General features: G+C 44.2%; 1 protein-coding gene across 1 annotated transcript in view; it reads left to right on the top strand.

Moving 5' to 3' along the window:
• The window catches only part of FLT1 (fms related receptor tyrosine kinase 1), a 107672-nt gene that overhangs the window by 72703 nt on the left and 16912 nt on the right, over positions 1–18057 (top strand). Inside the window, exons 15-18 of the mRNA XM_005482491.4 lie at positions 1726–1857; positions 7979–8085; positions 11256–11394; positions 16320–16424. Coding sequence (XP_005482548.2) covers positions 1726–1857; positions 7979–8085; positions 11256–11394; positions 16320–16424 — 483 coding nt within the window. The remainder of the gene's footprint in view (positions 1–1725; positions 1858–7978; positions 8086–11255; positions 11395–16319; positions 16425–18057) is intronic.

The following is an 18057-nucleotide window of genomic DNA, read 5'->3' as shown; positions in this document are numbered from 1 at the left end:
GAAGGAAGGCAGTTAGGCAGCAATCCAGGTGCTCCAGGTTATTCTGTGTCACTCCAAAATATGAGCCAAGCTGGAGATCTAGACACAACTGGCCTTTATGGAATTGGTGAAGCATTTTTCATCTTAAAAGAGCCATCTCCAGAGAAACATATTTACCTCCATTTGTTATAGAGGGAGCCCAAGGAACAGGGTCTTGGCCAACAGATATGGAAGTACCAGCAGGGGTCTGTGGTCAGGCACTCAAAGTCTGTTCATGAGTCAAAAACTATCCAGGAGACTAAATCCATGTCTGGGGTATCCAAAATCCAAATGCATTTACGGCGTCAGGGGAATCCAGGTCTCATGCAACAGAGAGGAACAACTTCCCGGGTGTCATGTTGCAACAACAGGAAAACTTTGGGAGCTCTTTACTGATGTTTCTGGAATGTGGCTTCAAAGATCAGCTAAGGCTAAATGTGCAGCTGCGGGCATCATAGTCATGGATGTATTCCTTGGATATTTCAGATGGAAATTAATGACAGAGGAAAGGCAAAACCTTTCTCATGGGAATTCATGCACATTTGGTTCAGAAGCACACACTGAGATAGTGTTAAAACACTCAGCAAAAATGTTCAAGGAGGTCTGGTGCATTGGAACTTGAATTCAAAGTGTAATCTTCTACAGAACATTTTAGCAAGTTCGTAGTTATGGTCATGTCCTGAATTATTAGGAATTACAATAGCGTGAATAAAAACAACTGGAAAAAAATTTGAGGGTTTCTCCAACTGAGTTATAAGCCCATGCAGACTTCCAGTGCAGGCACTAAGCTTAATCTAGAGATAGATTCCATGAAGCTTTACAGTGATGACATTGCTGTAGTGTGCATTAATAACACTATCTTCCAAACTGAAGGTTATTTGTCTAACTTGGGGTAATGCAACAAATACAATTGGGAGCCAGGGAGATGTCTCCAGAGGGTAGCTCAGAGCACTTCAGTTAGGTGCCTGAAATAGATGGTGGGAATACATTTTGATGGGACTGTGGTTCTGATGGAGCCAAACACAAGTGCATACTTGACTGCACATTTCCTGGCTAGAAGGTACCCTAGCAGCAGTCCTGAGACCAAATCTGCTCCCTGCCTCTTCCTTGCTTCTTGGAGTATGGTCCAGGCTGCCTTCTGGGTTGACCTATCTGGAATAAACAAGATGTTTAAAACTTCAGGTAATTCCCTCATGGGATTTCTCTTTGCACTGTCTGGAGCCCCTGTGTAAAGGAGCCCATCGTTCCACACCACATGGGCAGGTGAGATGTGCAGCAAGTCTGCTGCCCATAGGGACAGTCTGAAGGGCCTTTGGAAGGGCTCTAAGCTTGAGCTGCTTCTGGGGCAGACCTGGGTCTGTAAGCGCAGTAATCAGATTATCCTTTTTCCAAAAGCTGCAGACATGCTAAAGTGCTCACCTGGATGAAAGCATAGGCACAGTGCTATCAACACAAACAGTACCAAGTATTTCCAAGACCATTCCCTTAGGCTGAGCTTTTTGACTCACACAAGTGCTTTGTAAACACTGATTTCCAAGAGGCTCACAGGCGTCCAAGTGCACTTGGCTTTCCTGCAGACAACATTGTGCCGTGCAGTCTGTGGCTCAGATTTCTTCTGAGAAGAACTTGAAGCAGATACTATTACACAAAGGCCAGGTTTTGTTTATATCCTGGCTGCCTCTCATTGCAAAATATTTCGTTTCACAGGAATAATTTTAGGGCCTGGAAGCCGAATGCTGTTTATTGAAAGAGTAAAAGAGGAGGATGAAGGACTTTACCAGTGTATAGCCACCAACTTGAAAGGGTCCGTGGAGAGTGCGGCTTATGTCACGGTACAAGGTAAAGCACCACACTAAATGGGAAGAGCAAGCCTTCCAGAGTGATGTTCTTAGGCTGGAAGGGCAGGGGTATGACCTGGGACTCCTCTGGTGATCTCTGAAGCAATTTGAAGGAAGTCCTAGCAAGGGAAGCATACCAGGTTGGAAAGGAAGCCCAGCAGGAAATGCTAACTCAGAGTGTGTTTACACTGACCTAAAAAGAAGAATTGCTTCAACCCAACAAAGATCAGGTCAGGGTAGAAGACAAATGTAAATTTAGTATCAGCAAAACAAACAAAAACCAGGGTAAGTAACACTCCCCTACCCACATATTTTCCCATTTCAGATTAATCCCATAGAAATTAGAGGCCTGGGATGTTCTGATTTGTTTATTTTTCAGTGTAAAGTGAATTGCCAAATCAGACTGGAAGACTTTAGCCTAGCAATAGCTACATATGCAAAGGTACTACTACAAGGAAGTAGTTTGATTTAGTTATTTCTGTAACCATTACTTGAGTTATCATAAATGTCCACCATTGTTCTGCCTTCTGACAATCTTAACTCATGCCTGTGGCAGGGAAATCAATTAATTTTACATTAAATAAAAAGAAAGTTTATGAAGTGACCTTTCAATTTCATTGAGCATCCTTTTGGCTCATGAATTATGACATTAGAGAAGTAGGTTGACATTCTTCATATAGCTCAATGTTGTACATGTATTAAATCTGACATAATCTATCTTACTGATATGGTGTTAAGTAAGTAGTCCTGGATGCATTTAGTTGCTCCTTAAAAACACAATTGGAATATAACCAGGCTTCTTAGGCAGAGATTATATGTTTGTGGATGTTCTCATATAATTGTTAAATGTGTCTGAATACTTCTGGCTATTTGGATACTCTGCAGGACAAGACAATTACAACTAGTATTGATTTTTTGCCATGTGTTTGCAGTTGGAGTTAATAGTAATGATACAATGATGCTTCTGCTTTAAAAGGTCAGGGATAAGTGTATGCACTCGTGGGCTGGCCTAACTGGTGAAATTGAGGAGTTAAAAACCTATCCCCTTATGAATAATTACAGAATCATAGAATGGTCTGAGTTCTTGGATCCTTAAATATCCTCTAGCTCCAGCCTGCTCTAGTGGAAGGCAGAAACACCTCCACCAGACCAAGTTTCTCAAAGCCTCCTCCAACCCAGCCTTGAACACTTCCAGAGCTGCAGCGCTCAGAACTTCCATGGGAAGCCTGTGCCAGGGCCTCATCACACTCAGAGTAAAAAAGTTCTTCCTAATATCTAATCTAAACCTGTCCTCTTTGTGTGTGAAACCATTCTCCCTTGTCCTGTCTCTCCATGCCCTTGGAAGAAGTGACTCTCCATCTCTCTATTAGACCCCCTTTAAGTAATGGAAGGCTGCCAAAAGTTCTCCCTGGAGCCTTCTCCTCTCCAGGCTGAATGATTCCAGCTGTCCCAGCCTGTCTTCATAGGAGAGGTGCTTCAGTCCTTTGGTCATCTTTGTGGCCCTCCTCTGGACTTGCCCCAAAAGATCCACATCATTCTTACGTTGGAAGCCCTAGAGCTGGATGCAGCACTCCAGATGGGGTCTCACAATAGCAGAGTAGAGAGGCAGGATCGCCTCTCTCTAAGTGCCTTGATAATATCAAGGCTTTTACAGCTGCTGTAACAGCTAAATGAATAACTTGTGCCAGCTGCTTGCTGTCCAAATCATCCTACTAATTCATAGTCCCGGACAATGTAATTCATTATTGTATTGATTTTTACATAACTGAAGCTTGGCTGTTTAATACAACACAAGCATTCTGTCAGATGGCTTCTAGGAAGTCATATATCCTAGTTCAGAGGAGAGGAAAGGAAGCATCCAGGAAGGCTTCTGCTGTGGTTACGTGTCCTGAGGGACCACCAGCAATGTTCTCGTACGACTTCTATGGGAGCAGGAGATGAAGACCACCACATTAAAATTTATGGCTTTGAGACTGGATGATGAAAAGAGAGACAGTTTGTCTTATCTACTCTGATCAAGGAAAATGTCTTTCCACTCTTTTCCTACTACGTGAAGGGACATCACTAGAGCTTTTTTTACTCAATCCTACACTGGTCTGGAATGTCTGTCCGCCTCCCAGGAAAGGAAGCCTCCTACTTCATCCCTGAGCCTGGAGGGACAAGATCAGAGCTTGAAGGCTTTCCCTAAGCTTTGCCACTTTCTTGTCTCTCTGAGAAACAGAGGCCCTGTGCCTGCTGCTGTGAGCACCAAGCCTTGCCGCTGTCCTGGGGCTCTCTGAACCCGGGGCTGCAGATCAAAGGGAGCAGAGCAGTGCCTCATGTCGACGGCCACGTTTAGCAGATTGGAAGAGTAGTTTGTGAATGAGTCAGGAAGGAAACTGTCTGCTCTCTTTATTTCCTCTGAGAAAACATTCTTATACTCACAGATAAAACAATGTGTTATTTTTGTGTCCGAGATGGATGAATGGGTGGGGGAATCAAAGGGCTGTTTTGAAATTATTGCAGGCTCTGTTTGGTTTGGAATCAGGGGTTGCTGAGCTATCTGTGGAGAAGAAGGGCCATGTCTGTGGGCATATCAGAGCAATCTCTCTGCTTGCTCTTGGCTGAGGAATTGAAGAGGCACCAAATCTGCAAGGACAGAATAGAAACAGCAAATGGCTGCCAGAGCACCTAGCAGGTAGAGGGGACTGTACCCCTAAAAGTCTGGGGAGAAATGCTGCTGGGCATGTGGGGAACACAGACTCTTGGGCAGCTTTTCTAGGGGGGCCAACATGCTTGCAGAGCTGCCATGAAAGCCATTTCCTACTTCCTCTACTGAGGACCCTCACAGCCCCAGGGATACAGTTAGTTGCAGAGGTGCTGCTTTGAAGGAGATGAGTTGATAAAGGAAGGAGCAATTTATGCTCACTGAAATATGGACATATAAAGAAATACAACAATGTGCCCTGTCTTAAAGCTGATATTTGATAACTTAATGTGAATCCTGCTGATGAAAAGGAAAACATTTATCAAGTAGTCACTGAACAATGCTGACACTATGAAAATGGTGTTAGCTTTTAAAATAACTTCTATTTAAATGACTTATTTTAAATAACTTTACTATCTATCTATCTATCTATCTATCTATCTATCTATCTATCTATCTATCTACCTATCTACCTACCTACCTACCTAACCTCTCTGACTTTGTATCTCAAAATGTTGTGCCTTTTGAGTCATGCTGAAGCCATCAGGAACTTCTCCATGAAGTTTATCTGGAATTCCCACAGCTACTAAAAGAAGTTCAGCCCAGGTCATGACTTCAGTTTGCAAGATTGCAGGTGGACATCAGGGGACACTGAGGCTCCTGTTACCCCAGAATTCCACTAAAGAGGTTTGGAATGGAGTCCTGGTGGTCGATAGTTCAACCTCAGTTCAAACGAGGGTCATCGCCGATGGTCTGGCTAAGTTATGACAAACTCTGGGGATGGACATTCCTCAGCATCTCTGAGCACCCATCCCAGTGCTGCAGTGCTATGATTGTGAGATCACATGGATTGAACAGAGTAGATCCCAGTGGGGTAGGGGTGAGGGATGCATTTCTTTTTCCCTGGTTGACGCCTGAGCTGCACCACAGTGTTTAGGTGTTTAGAGCTGAAATCCTAATGAGAAAGCCCATACCAGCCAAAGGCTTGAGCTTGTAGCTGGAGGGACCAGCACATTAATCCAGGCTCTCATCCTGGCATACTTGCATGGTTCTGGTGGCTTCTGTTGCTACTGAAAGAGAGAAATTGCTGCTGGTGACACTTCACTCACCCCTCTGCAGTCCTGCTGACATGGGGTGGGTGCAGGGGGGCTTTTGGAGGGGAGAAAGGGGGAAAAAGGGGGCAGCTGCTTGGGGCAGAGTCAGGCAGATGGGACAGAGCTGCACACAGGGAAAAGTCTTTGTTGAATGAGGTGTGAGGTGAGTAAAGCTCTGGGATGGAGGTGTAAGGGGATGCCTGAAATCTTCAGCTACCAGGCAGAGAGAGGGATTTAGCACTGATTAAAGCCTCACCAAACTCTGCTAATCCTAAGGCCTCTTCTGAGTGTTCCTGCCAGTTCTGCCTCAAATTAAACCTTTTTCTGCCCTGCTGAGAGACACTCAGAGAGCTCTGACTTCAAGGCTTTCAGCAAGACTAGGACTCTGGCATTTGATAACCCAGCCCAGCTGGAGAAACACTTTCTGGTTGCCTACATTTGCTCAAACATTTCAAAGACAGCACCTTCACATCTCTGCTGATTCCTGGGCAGCTGCTGCAGTGGTTAGAGAGTTTCTGTCTTCCACCCCAGGCCTGGCTGTACCTCGTGGGTGTTCTGTCTCCTGCCGTATGAAGTTGTGGCAACAAATGAACCTTCAGCCCCCGCCAGGTTTTGCTGAATAGGTATCAGAAACTATTATCTGCCATCTGCAGGAGTGCTGGTCAGAAGCAAGAGGAGACTATCCAAACATAAAAGGAAATGCAGATGCCAGAGAATAGGCAAGCAGCATTGGGCTGTGGTATTTATGCTATCACTATGTTCCATATCTAAATCAAGTACTTGAAAAAAATACTTGTGAAAGGAGAACTCTCTTGGTATTTCTGGAGATTATTGTACCTCCATTCATAGCTGCAGCCATGTTTTTCCTCAATGAGCTTTATTCTCAAAGTTCCAGAATGGACATCCCAGGGAAATCTTAGATATGGGACATGAATATAAATCTGATTATCATTTTAGGGAGGCAATACATTATGCCAATTAAGCAACACATCCTCTAAACAAAGCTTTGTGGCCTTTTGCCTAAAACCAGGCAGAACATCCCTCTGGATTACCCAGTAAAGTAACCAGTAAAACACAATTGCACCTTTTTCATTTGTCAGGAGAAACATCAAGCTGCCAGGCTCTGAAACTCTGCAAGTTGACGAAACTACTGTGAAATCATGTTCAGAATTCCTCCTCCTTGTCCTCTCATTTACCCTCTCTAGAGGGTATATCAGAATAAGAGGCAGGGTATGATGGTTCTTTTTGCATTTTCTACCAATCCGATGGAAAACATATTGTGGGAAGTGTGGGATTTTTGATGCAATCACAGGATTTGCAAAACAAACTGCTCTGAATCTGTTTTACAAATCCCTAAATAGCAGTCTGAAGTGAGTTTTATTTTGGCTTTTTTAAAGATTTGTCAGTGGGCTCTAATACTTTCCAGATTTCTAATCTTCATGTTTTCTTGCTGCTTCATTTTCAGTTGTGGCCGGTTTTGTTTTCCTCTTTCTGTGCTTAATCAGTTCCCTGGTTTCTAGAGCCCTCCCAGCTCCCTGCCACCCAGGTTCTGTGGGGTGCTGCTGGGAAAGGAGGGGGTCCTGTGTTCCCATGTGCTGCTGGTGTGACAGGCAGGAGACCTGAGGGCACAGAGCCTGCCAGGGGAGCAGGGGGTTGGAGGGAGGGCTAGGCCATGTGCCCTGGATTTCTGCCCAGTGGGAATGAGGCTCAAGACCCTGGTTCCACGCTGTGTATGAGTTGAGTCCCCAGGTGACAGATCACATCCATCCAAGCCATGGGAAAAAGAGCTCATGGACTCCTGCTGGCATCACCATGAGTCTCCAAGAGAATCCCCAGGTCACCCCCAGGGATGTTTTTGGTGAGGGCTGGAGGGTTTACAGCATGTCTGGGATGGAGGTGCAGGCTGCAGGGCTCAGCCACCAGCAGGGAAAAGATCTCTGACAAGTGCACAAGGAAAGGCATCAGGTCCTGGGCGGCAAACCCCAAGCAGCACCTCTGCAACATGCCCTGGGTCACACTGGTAGTCACTGGTGCCTACACCAGCACAAACCTCCCAGGAGCTTCTCCAGCACGTTAGCAGCAGCTCTCACCCCACAGTACCACCTCAGCAGAGCCATCCCCTCTGTGACCTCTGTCCTCTCCTGAGGCTGCAGGAGATTTTTTTTTTGGCTCTGTGAGCCAGTCCAAACAGAGATTAATACCCCATTGAAAAGAGCTGGTCCTTCCTGGTATTTTATTTTAATGGAAAAAAAAAAAAACCCCAAAAAAAAAAACCAACCAACTATGAAGTACCCTTGCTTTGCAGGTCATTTTCTAACATGTTTCCCACTTGATTTTCCCAGGCATATCAGAGAGGTCAAACCTGGAGCTGATAACTCTGACCTGTACCTGTGTGGCTGCGACGCTGTTCTGGCTCCTGTTGACCCTCTTCATTCGCAAGCTTAAGAGGGTAAGAACAGACAGGGATGTCTGGTGGGATGCCCTCTGGCACTTGCCTCTCCTTGGCAGCCCTTTGCTCATGTCAGAAAATTTTTCCCAGGCTGCTGGGATTGTCGGGTCTACCAAAGAAAAATTCTGTTTCACTTTCACAGCACCAAGTCTGCCAGAGCTCAAGGAATGTTTGGATAACATTCTCAGGCACATGGCATGACTCTTGGGACTGGCCTGCGCAAGGCCAGGGACTGAGCTTTGATGATCCTTGTGGGTACCTTCCAACTCAGAATATCCTATGATTCTCAGATAGTGCTCACCCTTGTTCCTGGTGAAATAACCAGGCTGCTGATGGATGCTGGAGAACCGTGACTTGCAAGCCTGAGCATGAGTAAGCCAGAAAGAAAAGTCTGGGTGGGGACAAGGCTCTGAGGCTCACTTGGGTGCCTGACTCACACCAAAGGCATCCTCATTCCCTTACAAAAATTGTGGGGGTTTAGCATCCTAATATCTTTGAAGATCTGAGTGAGTGGGAATGACAGATCGTCACAGAATGTGCTGGGGTCTGGTTCGCACAGTGTCTGGTACAATTACATCACCTCCAAAGTGATATTTTGCTGAAGGAGTTTTGATGGTGCAGCTTCTAGAGCAGATGATCCTGTACCAACATGACAAATTTAACTGCCCCTGCAGCTGACCCTCCCTCTTGTCCAAGGCTGACTGGGATGGTTTAAAACCCCTTTTTGCTGACAGCACCCTGTCTGCATTGTGTGGTGTGTGCAGGCTGAACCATGGCAGCTTTCCCAAGCACAAAATCAAACTCCTCGGTGTAACCTGCAGGAGCAGATGGATTTGAGGGAAGGTACTGGGGCACTACAAGACACGAGCTGAGAAATGGCTGCGTGCTCCCTCTCCTCGCTCCCACTCCACCACCAGCCCAGGATACCACAGCACAGCACCACAGGGATCTGCTCACAGCCATCACAGCTGGGCATGTCCCAGCTGGCTGACAGACCATGTCATCTCAACCTGCATTAAGGCCTGCCAGCGTCTTGGGCTGGGTACTAAGAACTTTTATTGACTGATAGGAAAGCAGTCCAAATCAGGGCAGTATGGCAGCAGTCACTCTGCCTGCATTCCTACTGCTGCAAGCCTTGGTGAGGAGAAATGCGTGGGAGTTTGGGGGAAAGGAAAGCAGAGGTCAGCTGAAACTGTGGAGAAACTTCATAGCTGTAAGGGAAATTACAAGGCAAGAGGGACCAGTACTGAATGCTCAACAGTAATGATGAAGCAAGTTATAACGTGACTGCAAATCTTGGGAAAAAGTAAGCTTTAAGTGTAGCAAGGGGTTGCAGATCTTTTTTATTTCTTATGAGACCAAAACTTGTTAGATTGTTAAAAGATAATAAAAATATCATCAGATAATAAAAATATCATGTAGAACAAGGGACTTTAACTAAGTGACATGTTGAGGCAACTTTCCAACTAGTGTTAGTCTATGTTTATGGTCTTCTCTGTGTTTCTCTTATAAACCCTTACTCTCAAAGATTTATGACTGGAATTAGCTCTGAATTAAATTTTATATACAAATTATGTTGCCACAACAGAAAAAAAAATATGCTCTCCAAGAGCATTTACTTAAAACCTCTCTGTGATGCACACAGGGACAGATTATATCCTTAACAATTTTTCATCATTGAAAATGTTGCTTCAAATCTATATTTGTGCCAAAACTTTGATATTGAGTGCATCTGAAGAAAGAACTGTGGGAAACTGCCTGACTTTTCTACTCCTCTATTGCTTTTTCTGGAATGGATCCACTTCAAATCTCTTTTAATGTGCTGGGTAGGAGCACTGTGGTACACACATCTCTGTCTAGAAATGCCCCTTCTGGAGCACCACAAAAGTTTGTGTTTCCACTCATATCCCGCTTATCCATGTTCTTTCCAGACTTAGTGGATGGTTTGGAGACAGGCTTTAAGCCTTTTTCCCAAGCAGTGCATCCTTCTTGGGACAAAATGTATGGGTTTGGGGAGGATGAGCAGTTGTTAATTGCTGTTATTTTAGTCTAGTTGTGTTTGTAATCAAGGCATGCACTGCTGGGAATATCCTTCTTTAAAAAGATGCCTAGAAATGCAGGTATTAGGAACATATTTCCAAAGTGTAGGGGAGGGAAGTTGAAAGTATGAGGAGGCAGTTGAAACAAATAATAGAAAACAGAGTATGTGGTTATATCTGTATGTTTGGGGTATCTGTATGTCTTTGTCCACGTGCTACTTCCACAAGTTTAGGAAAAGCAACACCTTCAGGTTCAGTTCTTCCAACTAATAGCCAGGAAATGATGACAAACACCAGACCTTTCCTATAGAAAGATAAGAACTCCTGTGTCAAGAAAAGTCCAGTGGATTAGAATGGAAATCTTGATGCTCTTTGAAGGAACATACATTTCAAAATGGATGAACTGCAGGAAACTTTCAGATCAGATTAATCTTGCCTTGTATTCCCCATGTGAAGTGGATAATACATTTGCTCAGGAGAAACTAAACTGGCAAATTAATTTGAAATTTTCTGTTTTAAAACACGCATTTGAGTCCAGCTGTTAGTAAATTCCTCCAGACTCAAATGGTTTGAGTAAAATTTTCAGAAATTACACCAAAGAAATAAAAAATCCTACAAATTTGTCAGCAGTTTGTGAAGTGTACAATGTCCAGTGTCCTGAGGACTTGTCTTGCACAATTTCTAACCACATATGACCTATCTTTGCGGGATATATGGAACAAATAAACACTGGCAGCAGAACTCCATCTGTTGCATGTGGCCACTTCTTGCTTTGCACAATCATGAAGGAAAGTTATTTTTATCAGCAATGTTTAGTCACTTGCTGAAAGTACTTCTCCTGACTGTGCAAGGGCCTGTGTCATAACACCATATGTTAATAGAGACCCACATGGATTTCATTGAAGAAACTGGTATGTCCAGATGGGAGGAAAGCTAGAGGAAGGAGTTTCTTTTATATAAAAACTCCTGCAATATATAGAAAAGCCAAAGGGAGCTTAACCAAACCATCCAGTGTGCCGTGAAACACACAGCCTTGTGAACAGAATGAACTTGGAGCCCTTGATCCAAACAAGAAGATGCTGATAGGTACTTTAATCCTCTTTTCCATTCTGCAATGTCTTTGTTTTCCAGCCTCGTTCCTCTGAAATGAAGACCAACCATTACCTGTCAATCATCATGGATCCTGATGAAGTCCCCTTAGATGAGCAATGTGAACGTCTACCTTATGATGCCAGCAAGTGGGAAATCGCAAGAGAAAGGCTCCAACTAGGTAATATTGGAATAGTTCATTTACAGTTTGGATTGATTGAATAAGATGTATCTGTAACTATGGGTAAAGAGGAGCTGGATGTGTTCTAGGCACTCAGCACAGTGTACTGCCAGGTTTGGTGTGATCTATTCCACGCTGAGAGCACTGATCTGTGAATGAATTTCAGCCTTTAGGACTGACTGACCATATCTACTTGACTTTTCACATGTATATTTGGACTTCATGTAGAAGAGAGAAAATAGAAACACAAGATCCTTTTGGCTGGAGAAGACCCTCAAGATGAAGTACAACCACGGATAATCTATCTGTTCACTCCAGGAAAAAGCTGTGGAAGACAGTGACAAAGGCTTTACTAAGGTCCAGGCAGACAACACCCACAGCCTTTCCCTCTTCTATTAGGTTAGCCACCCTGCCACAGAAGGAGAATATAGACAAGAATGATGCATTCTATATTTTGGAAAATTATTTACTTAAAACATGACACAAAACGAACAACCAAAAATTTCCAAATCAGACTGCCAACTTCGATGTTTCTCTCTCTAGACTCGGGAGCCTGACCTTTGGCATTTACTGTAGTTTTGGTGATTCACTATAAAAATGATGAAGGGTCTGGAGGGGGAGCTGTATGAGGAGCAGCTGAAGTAGTTTGGTCTGTTCAGCCTGGAGAAGAGGAGTAGAGAGGAGACCTCACTGCAGCTACAGCTTCCTTGTGAGGGGAAGAGAGGGGCAGACACTGAACTCTTCTCTCTGGTGCCAGCGACAGGATCGGAGGGAACGGCCTGAAGTTGTGTCAGGGAGGTTTATGTTGGATATTAGAAAAAGGTTCTTCACTCAGAGGGTGGTTGGGCACTGGAACAGGCTCCCCAGGGGAGGGGTCACAGCACCAGCCTGGCAGAGCTCAAGAAGCATCTAGACAACACTCACAGGCACATGGTGTGTTGCTTGGAATTGTGCTGTCCAGGGCCAGGATCATCCACAAGGATGATCCTTGTGGGTCTCTTCCAACTCAGGATATTCTATGATTCTATGTTTTTCTTCCCTTTCTTCAACTTGGAAACTTGGAAAATGACCTGTGCAGAAATGGGTCCTCATAATCCATCCTGCACCCCTTCCCTTTTCACCCTCTCCTTCTTTTTCCAGCAGAATCTCCTTGTTGTCACTCTGTGCTGCAGTTTTATAAATACTCTGCTATTGCACCATAAAGAGCAAGAATGTGACATGTAAGTCCACAGATAAATAAATAAATACCTTTGAACATTTTAAACCTACAGCCAGGTCCCCAATAGATGTCCCAGCAAAGGCATGGGTTTGGGACCATTCCTCATTAAGCCTCATGTGGGGCTGATGAGAAGGGAAGGGGGAAGGGACCTTATTTGGAAGTTGATGAATCCCTCCAGAAACCACACAGATTTTAGCAAGAAGGTCAACATTAAAATGTCAGTGATAAGCTCAGCCTCGTTGCTATAGTGCTGTTTGTTCTTTCAGGCATGCATTGCATTTGTCCTACAGCAAGGTCTAGAAAATCCTTGCATTTTAGTTAGGAGCTGTAACGGATTCCTCCTGTCTCCTGGGTATCAGGAACAGAGCTTGGTTAACATGTGCAAAATTAGGATCACACTGAATTTGCCTGCCAGAAGACACAAGGTGGCCAGATGTGGATAAGCACAGCTGAAATACATTTCTCTCGATTTATAATTATCATACATAATTCTGGGAATGCTGGAACCTTGTGCTGGAGTGACTTCAATCTTCAGACAATTTTCTTACAGCAATGGACCAAGAGCCTGATGTGCAGACAATGTGACCACTGGGAAAGAAACAAACAGAAATGGAATGTAAACACCAAGGAAAAACCCATGCCTTTCAGGGTTAGCGTTTGGAGTCCAGAGGTGACGAACGATGACCAGAGAATGAGTTAAAAGTGGAAGAACTGGTGTAAACAAATAAAGAATGCTGACAATGAATGAGAACCAGATTTGAAGAAGTTGTGTATGTGCAGTATGCTAGATTAGTTCAGTGCAAGTCCTGCTTACATGGCAGTTGGCTCCGTCTTTGAGTAACCTTGGCAGTCTCTGAGGATTAGTGTCTCACAAACACAAAATGTGCTTCTATGATTTTTAAAAAATATTTTTACTTGGAAATGCAACCCCTTCCAGCATTGGATGCGACTCTTTTTCTCTTTCCACCTACTTATCTTCCAGGACACATATTTGTTACAACTTTTGCAAAGAAGTCTCTCCTTTCAGCCCACATCTCTTTTGCTGTGTGTTCCTCCAACATGCATACGCACAGCCCACGGCTGCAATACAATGCTTATATAACAGGACTCTCCTTTCATCTGTAAGAGGCACAGCCATTACAGGGAATTTCAAATGGGCATCACTGAAGTCAGGGTAATTATCATTCAGCATAGGTTAGCCTCACTGAGAGTAAATGCCATGTTTTCATTAGGCAGAAAAGGCTGGTGCCATAAATCACTGTCAGTGCGGTTGGCGATAACACGCTGCGTTAGCTGAGCCATCACACTTTTCTCCCCTCCCGCTTGGGCTTGACCTTGCCGGCCTGGAGAGGTGGCACAGTGCTGATGCTGGGATGCAGGGCCCGGGGCAGCGTGGCTGCTGGCTCCAGAGCAGTGTCACAGGCTCGGGGGGCAGTGGGCTTCCCCAGCCCTGCTCCCTCCTGTGCTCTGCAAGCCCACAGCGCTGGCACTGAGCACAGCGCTTCCAACTCTCCTGCACGTGCACAGCTGTCCTGTGTAACATAATGGAAAACGTGAAGCCACCCGTGGGGAAAACCCAGATGACTCAAGCAGAGGCAAAGAACCTGAGAAATGAAGCACATCTTCGAGCCTGTGCCCTCCCACAGGCATGGGATGCGGTGCCTGCAAGTGCTTTTTGCTAAGGCTCCAGGCGCAACAACTGACATGCTTGAAGGACTCTGCTAAAATGGGACTGAAAGGAAATTCTCCTGATCCAAAACTCCTTGACTGAGGCGTATGTTCACTTTAATGCATTCTGAGAGGCCCAGTAAATCCAAGTCAAGTGTGGAAAACTTAAGCAGAACACTTTGGTTCACTGGTCTGGATCTAAATGCTGCAGCATTACACATCTGAGCACTATCCCAAACACATCCAGTGTAGCTGCTCAAAGGCTATGACAAACTGACTGCTCAGATGGTTGGGCAGCTTAATATTCCTCTGATTAATAATTTTGTAGTTACTTTGTATGTCACCAGAAGGGACATTTGCAAGAACAGCCATAGCCACAATTGCATACTAAAGTGTTGAGTTTTGAGCTGCATGATGTAAAGTTAAAGCAGCCCTGTCCTGTGCTACTATTCAGCATGGTACAAGCAGCAGCAGAGCAGCAAAGACTGAGTGTTGTTACAGTCTCCCATTGAATCACACCACTGTTTAGAGAAGGAAGTGCTGTTTCCAGTGCTCATTCTCCTCTCTGAAAGGTTAGCAGTTTTGTGCAGCTTTATGAGCCGCTGTGTTTTCCAAGTGGTGACTAAGTAGGTTATCACAATGTGGGAAGTGCATTAACAGTGATGGAAACAGATTGAAGCTATGGACTAAACAAAGGTATGGCGGGTTTTATAGGACCTCAAACTACAAGTTCTTTGTGCAGAAACCAGGGACAGTCAAAATGTTTAGGACTAAAAACATCAGTAAGAAAATCTGAGACCTGAGTCTTAATGATGCTTCTCTTCCACAATCTATATCCAGTTACTGAAAAAGGCTACAGTAGGATTTTAGATGCACACTGATTCATCTGTATTTCTCCATCAAATACTAAGCCCTTCACAAACCAAAGTCAGTCTGTTGATGCTTTTCAGTCATGTAGATCAAGTTCTTTGTGGCTTTAATTTGCTGTAAAAAAAGACAACATTTTTGCACATCTAGGGTGGAAATAATTTTCTGGGTTTTTTTTTTTTTTTGCTTAGCGTAATCCACTTCATGTTTCCATTGCTTTTATAACATATGTTATTTGCTTCTACTGACAGACATGCTGAGAATTACAGTTTAGATACAATATACTCACTTAAAAGGCAGTATTGATTTAAACTAGTACAGACAGCAGCTCTTTTTCTCTGCTTGCAAGTATTTGAGTGGGATTAATCTCTCACTCAGATACCAACAAGATAGATGTCCACCTGAGAGCTAGTCAAACAGGTGTTCATCATAGGAACAGGAAATTGTCCTGTGGAGATGGTCATGCCACATGTGCATATCTGAGAAACAAATATCTGGTACATGTTATCCTTTGCTTTTATGTGAAAAGCTGACTGTTATTTTCTGCTCTTCTCTACACCGCAGAACCTGGTGCCATACTCTTGTTAGCCACTTTGGTACCTGGGTTCTGCTGAATGTGAAGCACAAAAGTAATCTGAAAACAGTTATTTGGAAATAAAACTTATTGCTAGAGCTGATGGGTTGACAAGATCTCCCCTGAGCAAGCCTTGACAGCCTCTGTAGCAGGGCAGAGGCAGCCAGAGCTGTCCATGTGAACGCGTTGTCAGAGGGGAAGAGGGTCTGTGTTATTGAGGACATAACTGGCAGCACCACAGACTGCTGCACCATGCAGTGCGCTCAGGAAAAAGAGGAGCAAAATCCTTCTCTGGCAGAACTAGGCTGAAAAAATCAAATTTGAAGCCAGTGTACCTCCAACGAATGGTTGCTTTCATTTAGTGACATTTTCACTCCTATCACTTGCTCCCTCTGATGACTCTGTCTTCTAGTTTGACTGCTTACTTTTTAAAAATACCCAATAAACCACAAAACCTAAATCAGCTATATGTTGGAAATGTACCTATGGGACTCATTGAAAAGTACATTTTTCAGTTCATTATCTATGAAGCCATTTGCTGACAGGATTCCTTTTTTTTTTACCAAGATGTATCTCTCCACTTTATTTTCTTTACAGGAAAGTCTCTTGGACATGGAGCTTTCGGAAAGGTGGTACAAGCGTCTGCCTTTGGAATTAGGAAATCACCAACGTGCAGAATAGTTGCTGTGAAAATGTTGAAAGGTATCTTGCTGCAAAGCTGCATTGGAAAAAATGACGCCTTATACAGTGGTGCATTTTTTTTATTCAGTTCTGCCAAAAACAAAAGCTTTCCCCAGTAACTTTTTTAAGCCTCCAAAATGTGTACAAATCAAGTTGCAGGACCACCACAAATGAAATGGCAGAAGTATGAAATAAGAACTGCATTCTCAGTAAAAAGTCATACCATTATGCTCAACTGACTCTATACCAAATGCTGTAAATGAAATTTAGCTGAAGTATAAGGTATCTACCCTGATGTAAAGACACTTGGATAGAAGCTTTCATATTTTCCTTGGTCGTTCATTCCAAGGAATGATCATCTTACTCTTAAAACCAGATGTCTTATGTCTCATTCACATATGCCTGACTTAACATCTCATTTAACCTTCTCAGTTAGATTTTATAATGATTTTTCTTCATGAAGCCTCTTTTATTAAGCTAAACACAGTTTTAGCTTAATAGTTTTATAGCAAGTTTTATTGAGCAGTTTAAATCTCGGTGGTGCTGTGCAGCTGTGCCCCCTCTGAACTGGCTGCAGGCTCATCACACAGTGCTCAGGATGCTGACACCCAGGTTGTGCAATGGATTTGCCAGCACTGTTCATACACCAGTGCTCATCAAAATCATCCCCCAGCTATTCACTGCCACCTTCCTCATTGGAGCAGAAAGGACAAAACCCCCTCGCTAATTGGAAGAGGACTCTTGGGATGTTAGCAAGCAGGATGACGTTCAGTCTTAGCCTGCAGCAGCTGTGATTGAAATTCCTGTGGCATCCCTCCCATGTACTTGGTTGCCTTTTCTGCACTACTTATCTGTCTTAATCCCTGAATAATTTCTGGTGTTGTTTCTCTGCCAGGACACATCCCCTATCTGCCAGTACGGCTTGGAGCCCCAATGCTCTCCCTTGACTCTGTTTAGGAATAGTTTGAATGAATCCATCTTAGCCAGTGGCTCCCAGCTTCACACATGCCTACTTGTCATTTATCAGGAGATGTCTACATGTAAACTCCAGCCCTTGGAGTGGACTGCTGGGTTAAGGGTTTCTTTATGCCCATCAGTAGGCTTCTTGTGCCAGCCAGCACCACCAAGGAGCCATGGGTGCTCCTGGAATGGTTGGGAGCAGAGGGCAGCTACAAGAAGTCTTCCTGGTGGGATGCACATGTGCATGTGCATGTGCAGAGCCTGTATCTGAGTCAGTCAAATGCCCTTCATTGGCAGTGGTGAGAGACAACATCCTTAGGCAGATTCCTTAGGATGGAATGGAGATTCCTCCTGCATACGGGGAGCTGAGTCCTGTTCAGCTCTGCTGACAATGGAGAGCCAGTGGGGACCAGATCCTCTCTAGGTATCTTTAGTATCTCACCCAAAGCGTGGGGAGATCTGCCTCATTCCTTGTGTCCTCACTAGATTATCCAGGAACTCTGCAGTCATTCATTAGGCCTCATCCTCACAGAATTCCCATGTGGTGGAGGAGAGGTGTCACCACCCATACAAGCAAATAGCAGATCACCAAGTAGAAGACAAGTTTTGTCTGGGACACCAAGAAAAACTGTTTCCATTCAGATGTTGAAACCAAGCCCTTTAAGACCCAGCTCAAGGGTTTTTTCCACAGGAC

Source organism: Zonotrichia albicollis, chromosome 2 (genome assembly GCF_047830755.1).
Source record: "Zonotrichia albicollis isolate bZonAlb1 chromosome 2, bZonAlb1.hap1, whole genome shotgun sequence".
Taxonomy (NCBI): domain Eukaryota; kingdom Metazoa; phylum Chordata; class Aves; order Passeriformes; family Passerellidae; genus Zonotrichia; species Zonotrichia albicollis.
This window is presented reverse-complemented; position numbering and strand designations above follow the sequence as displayed.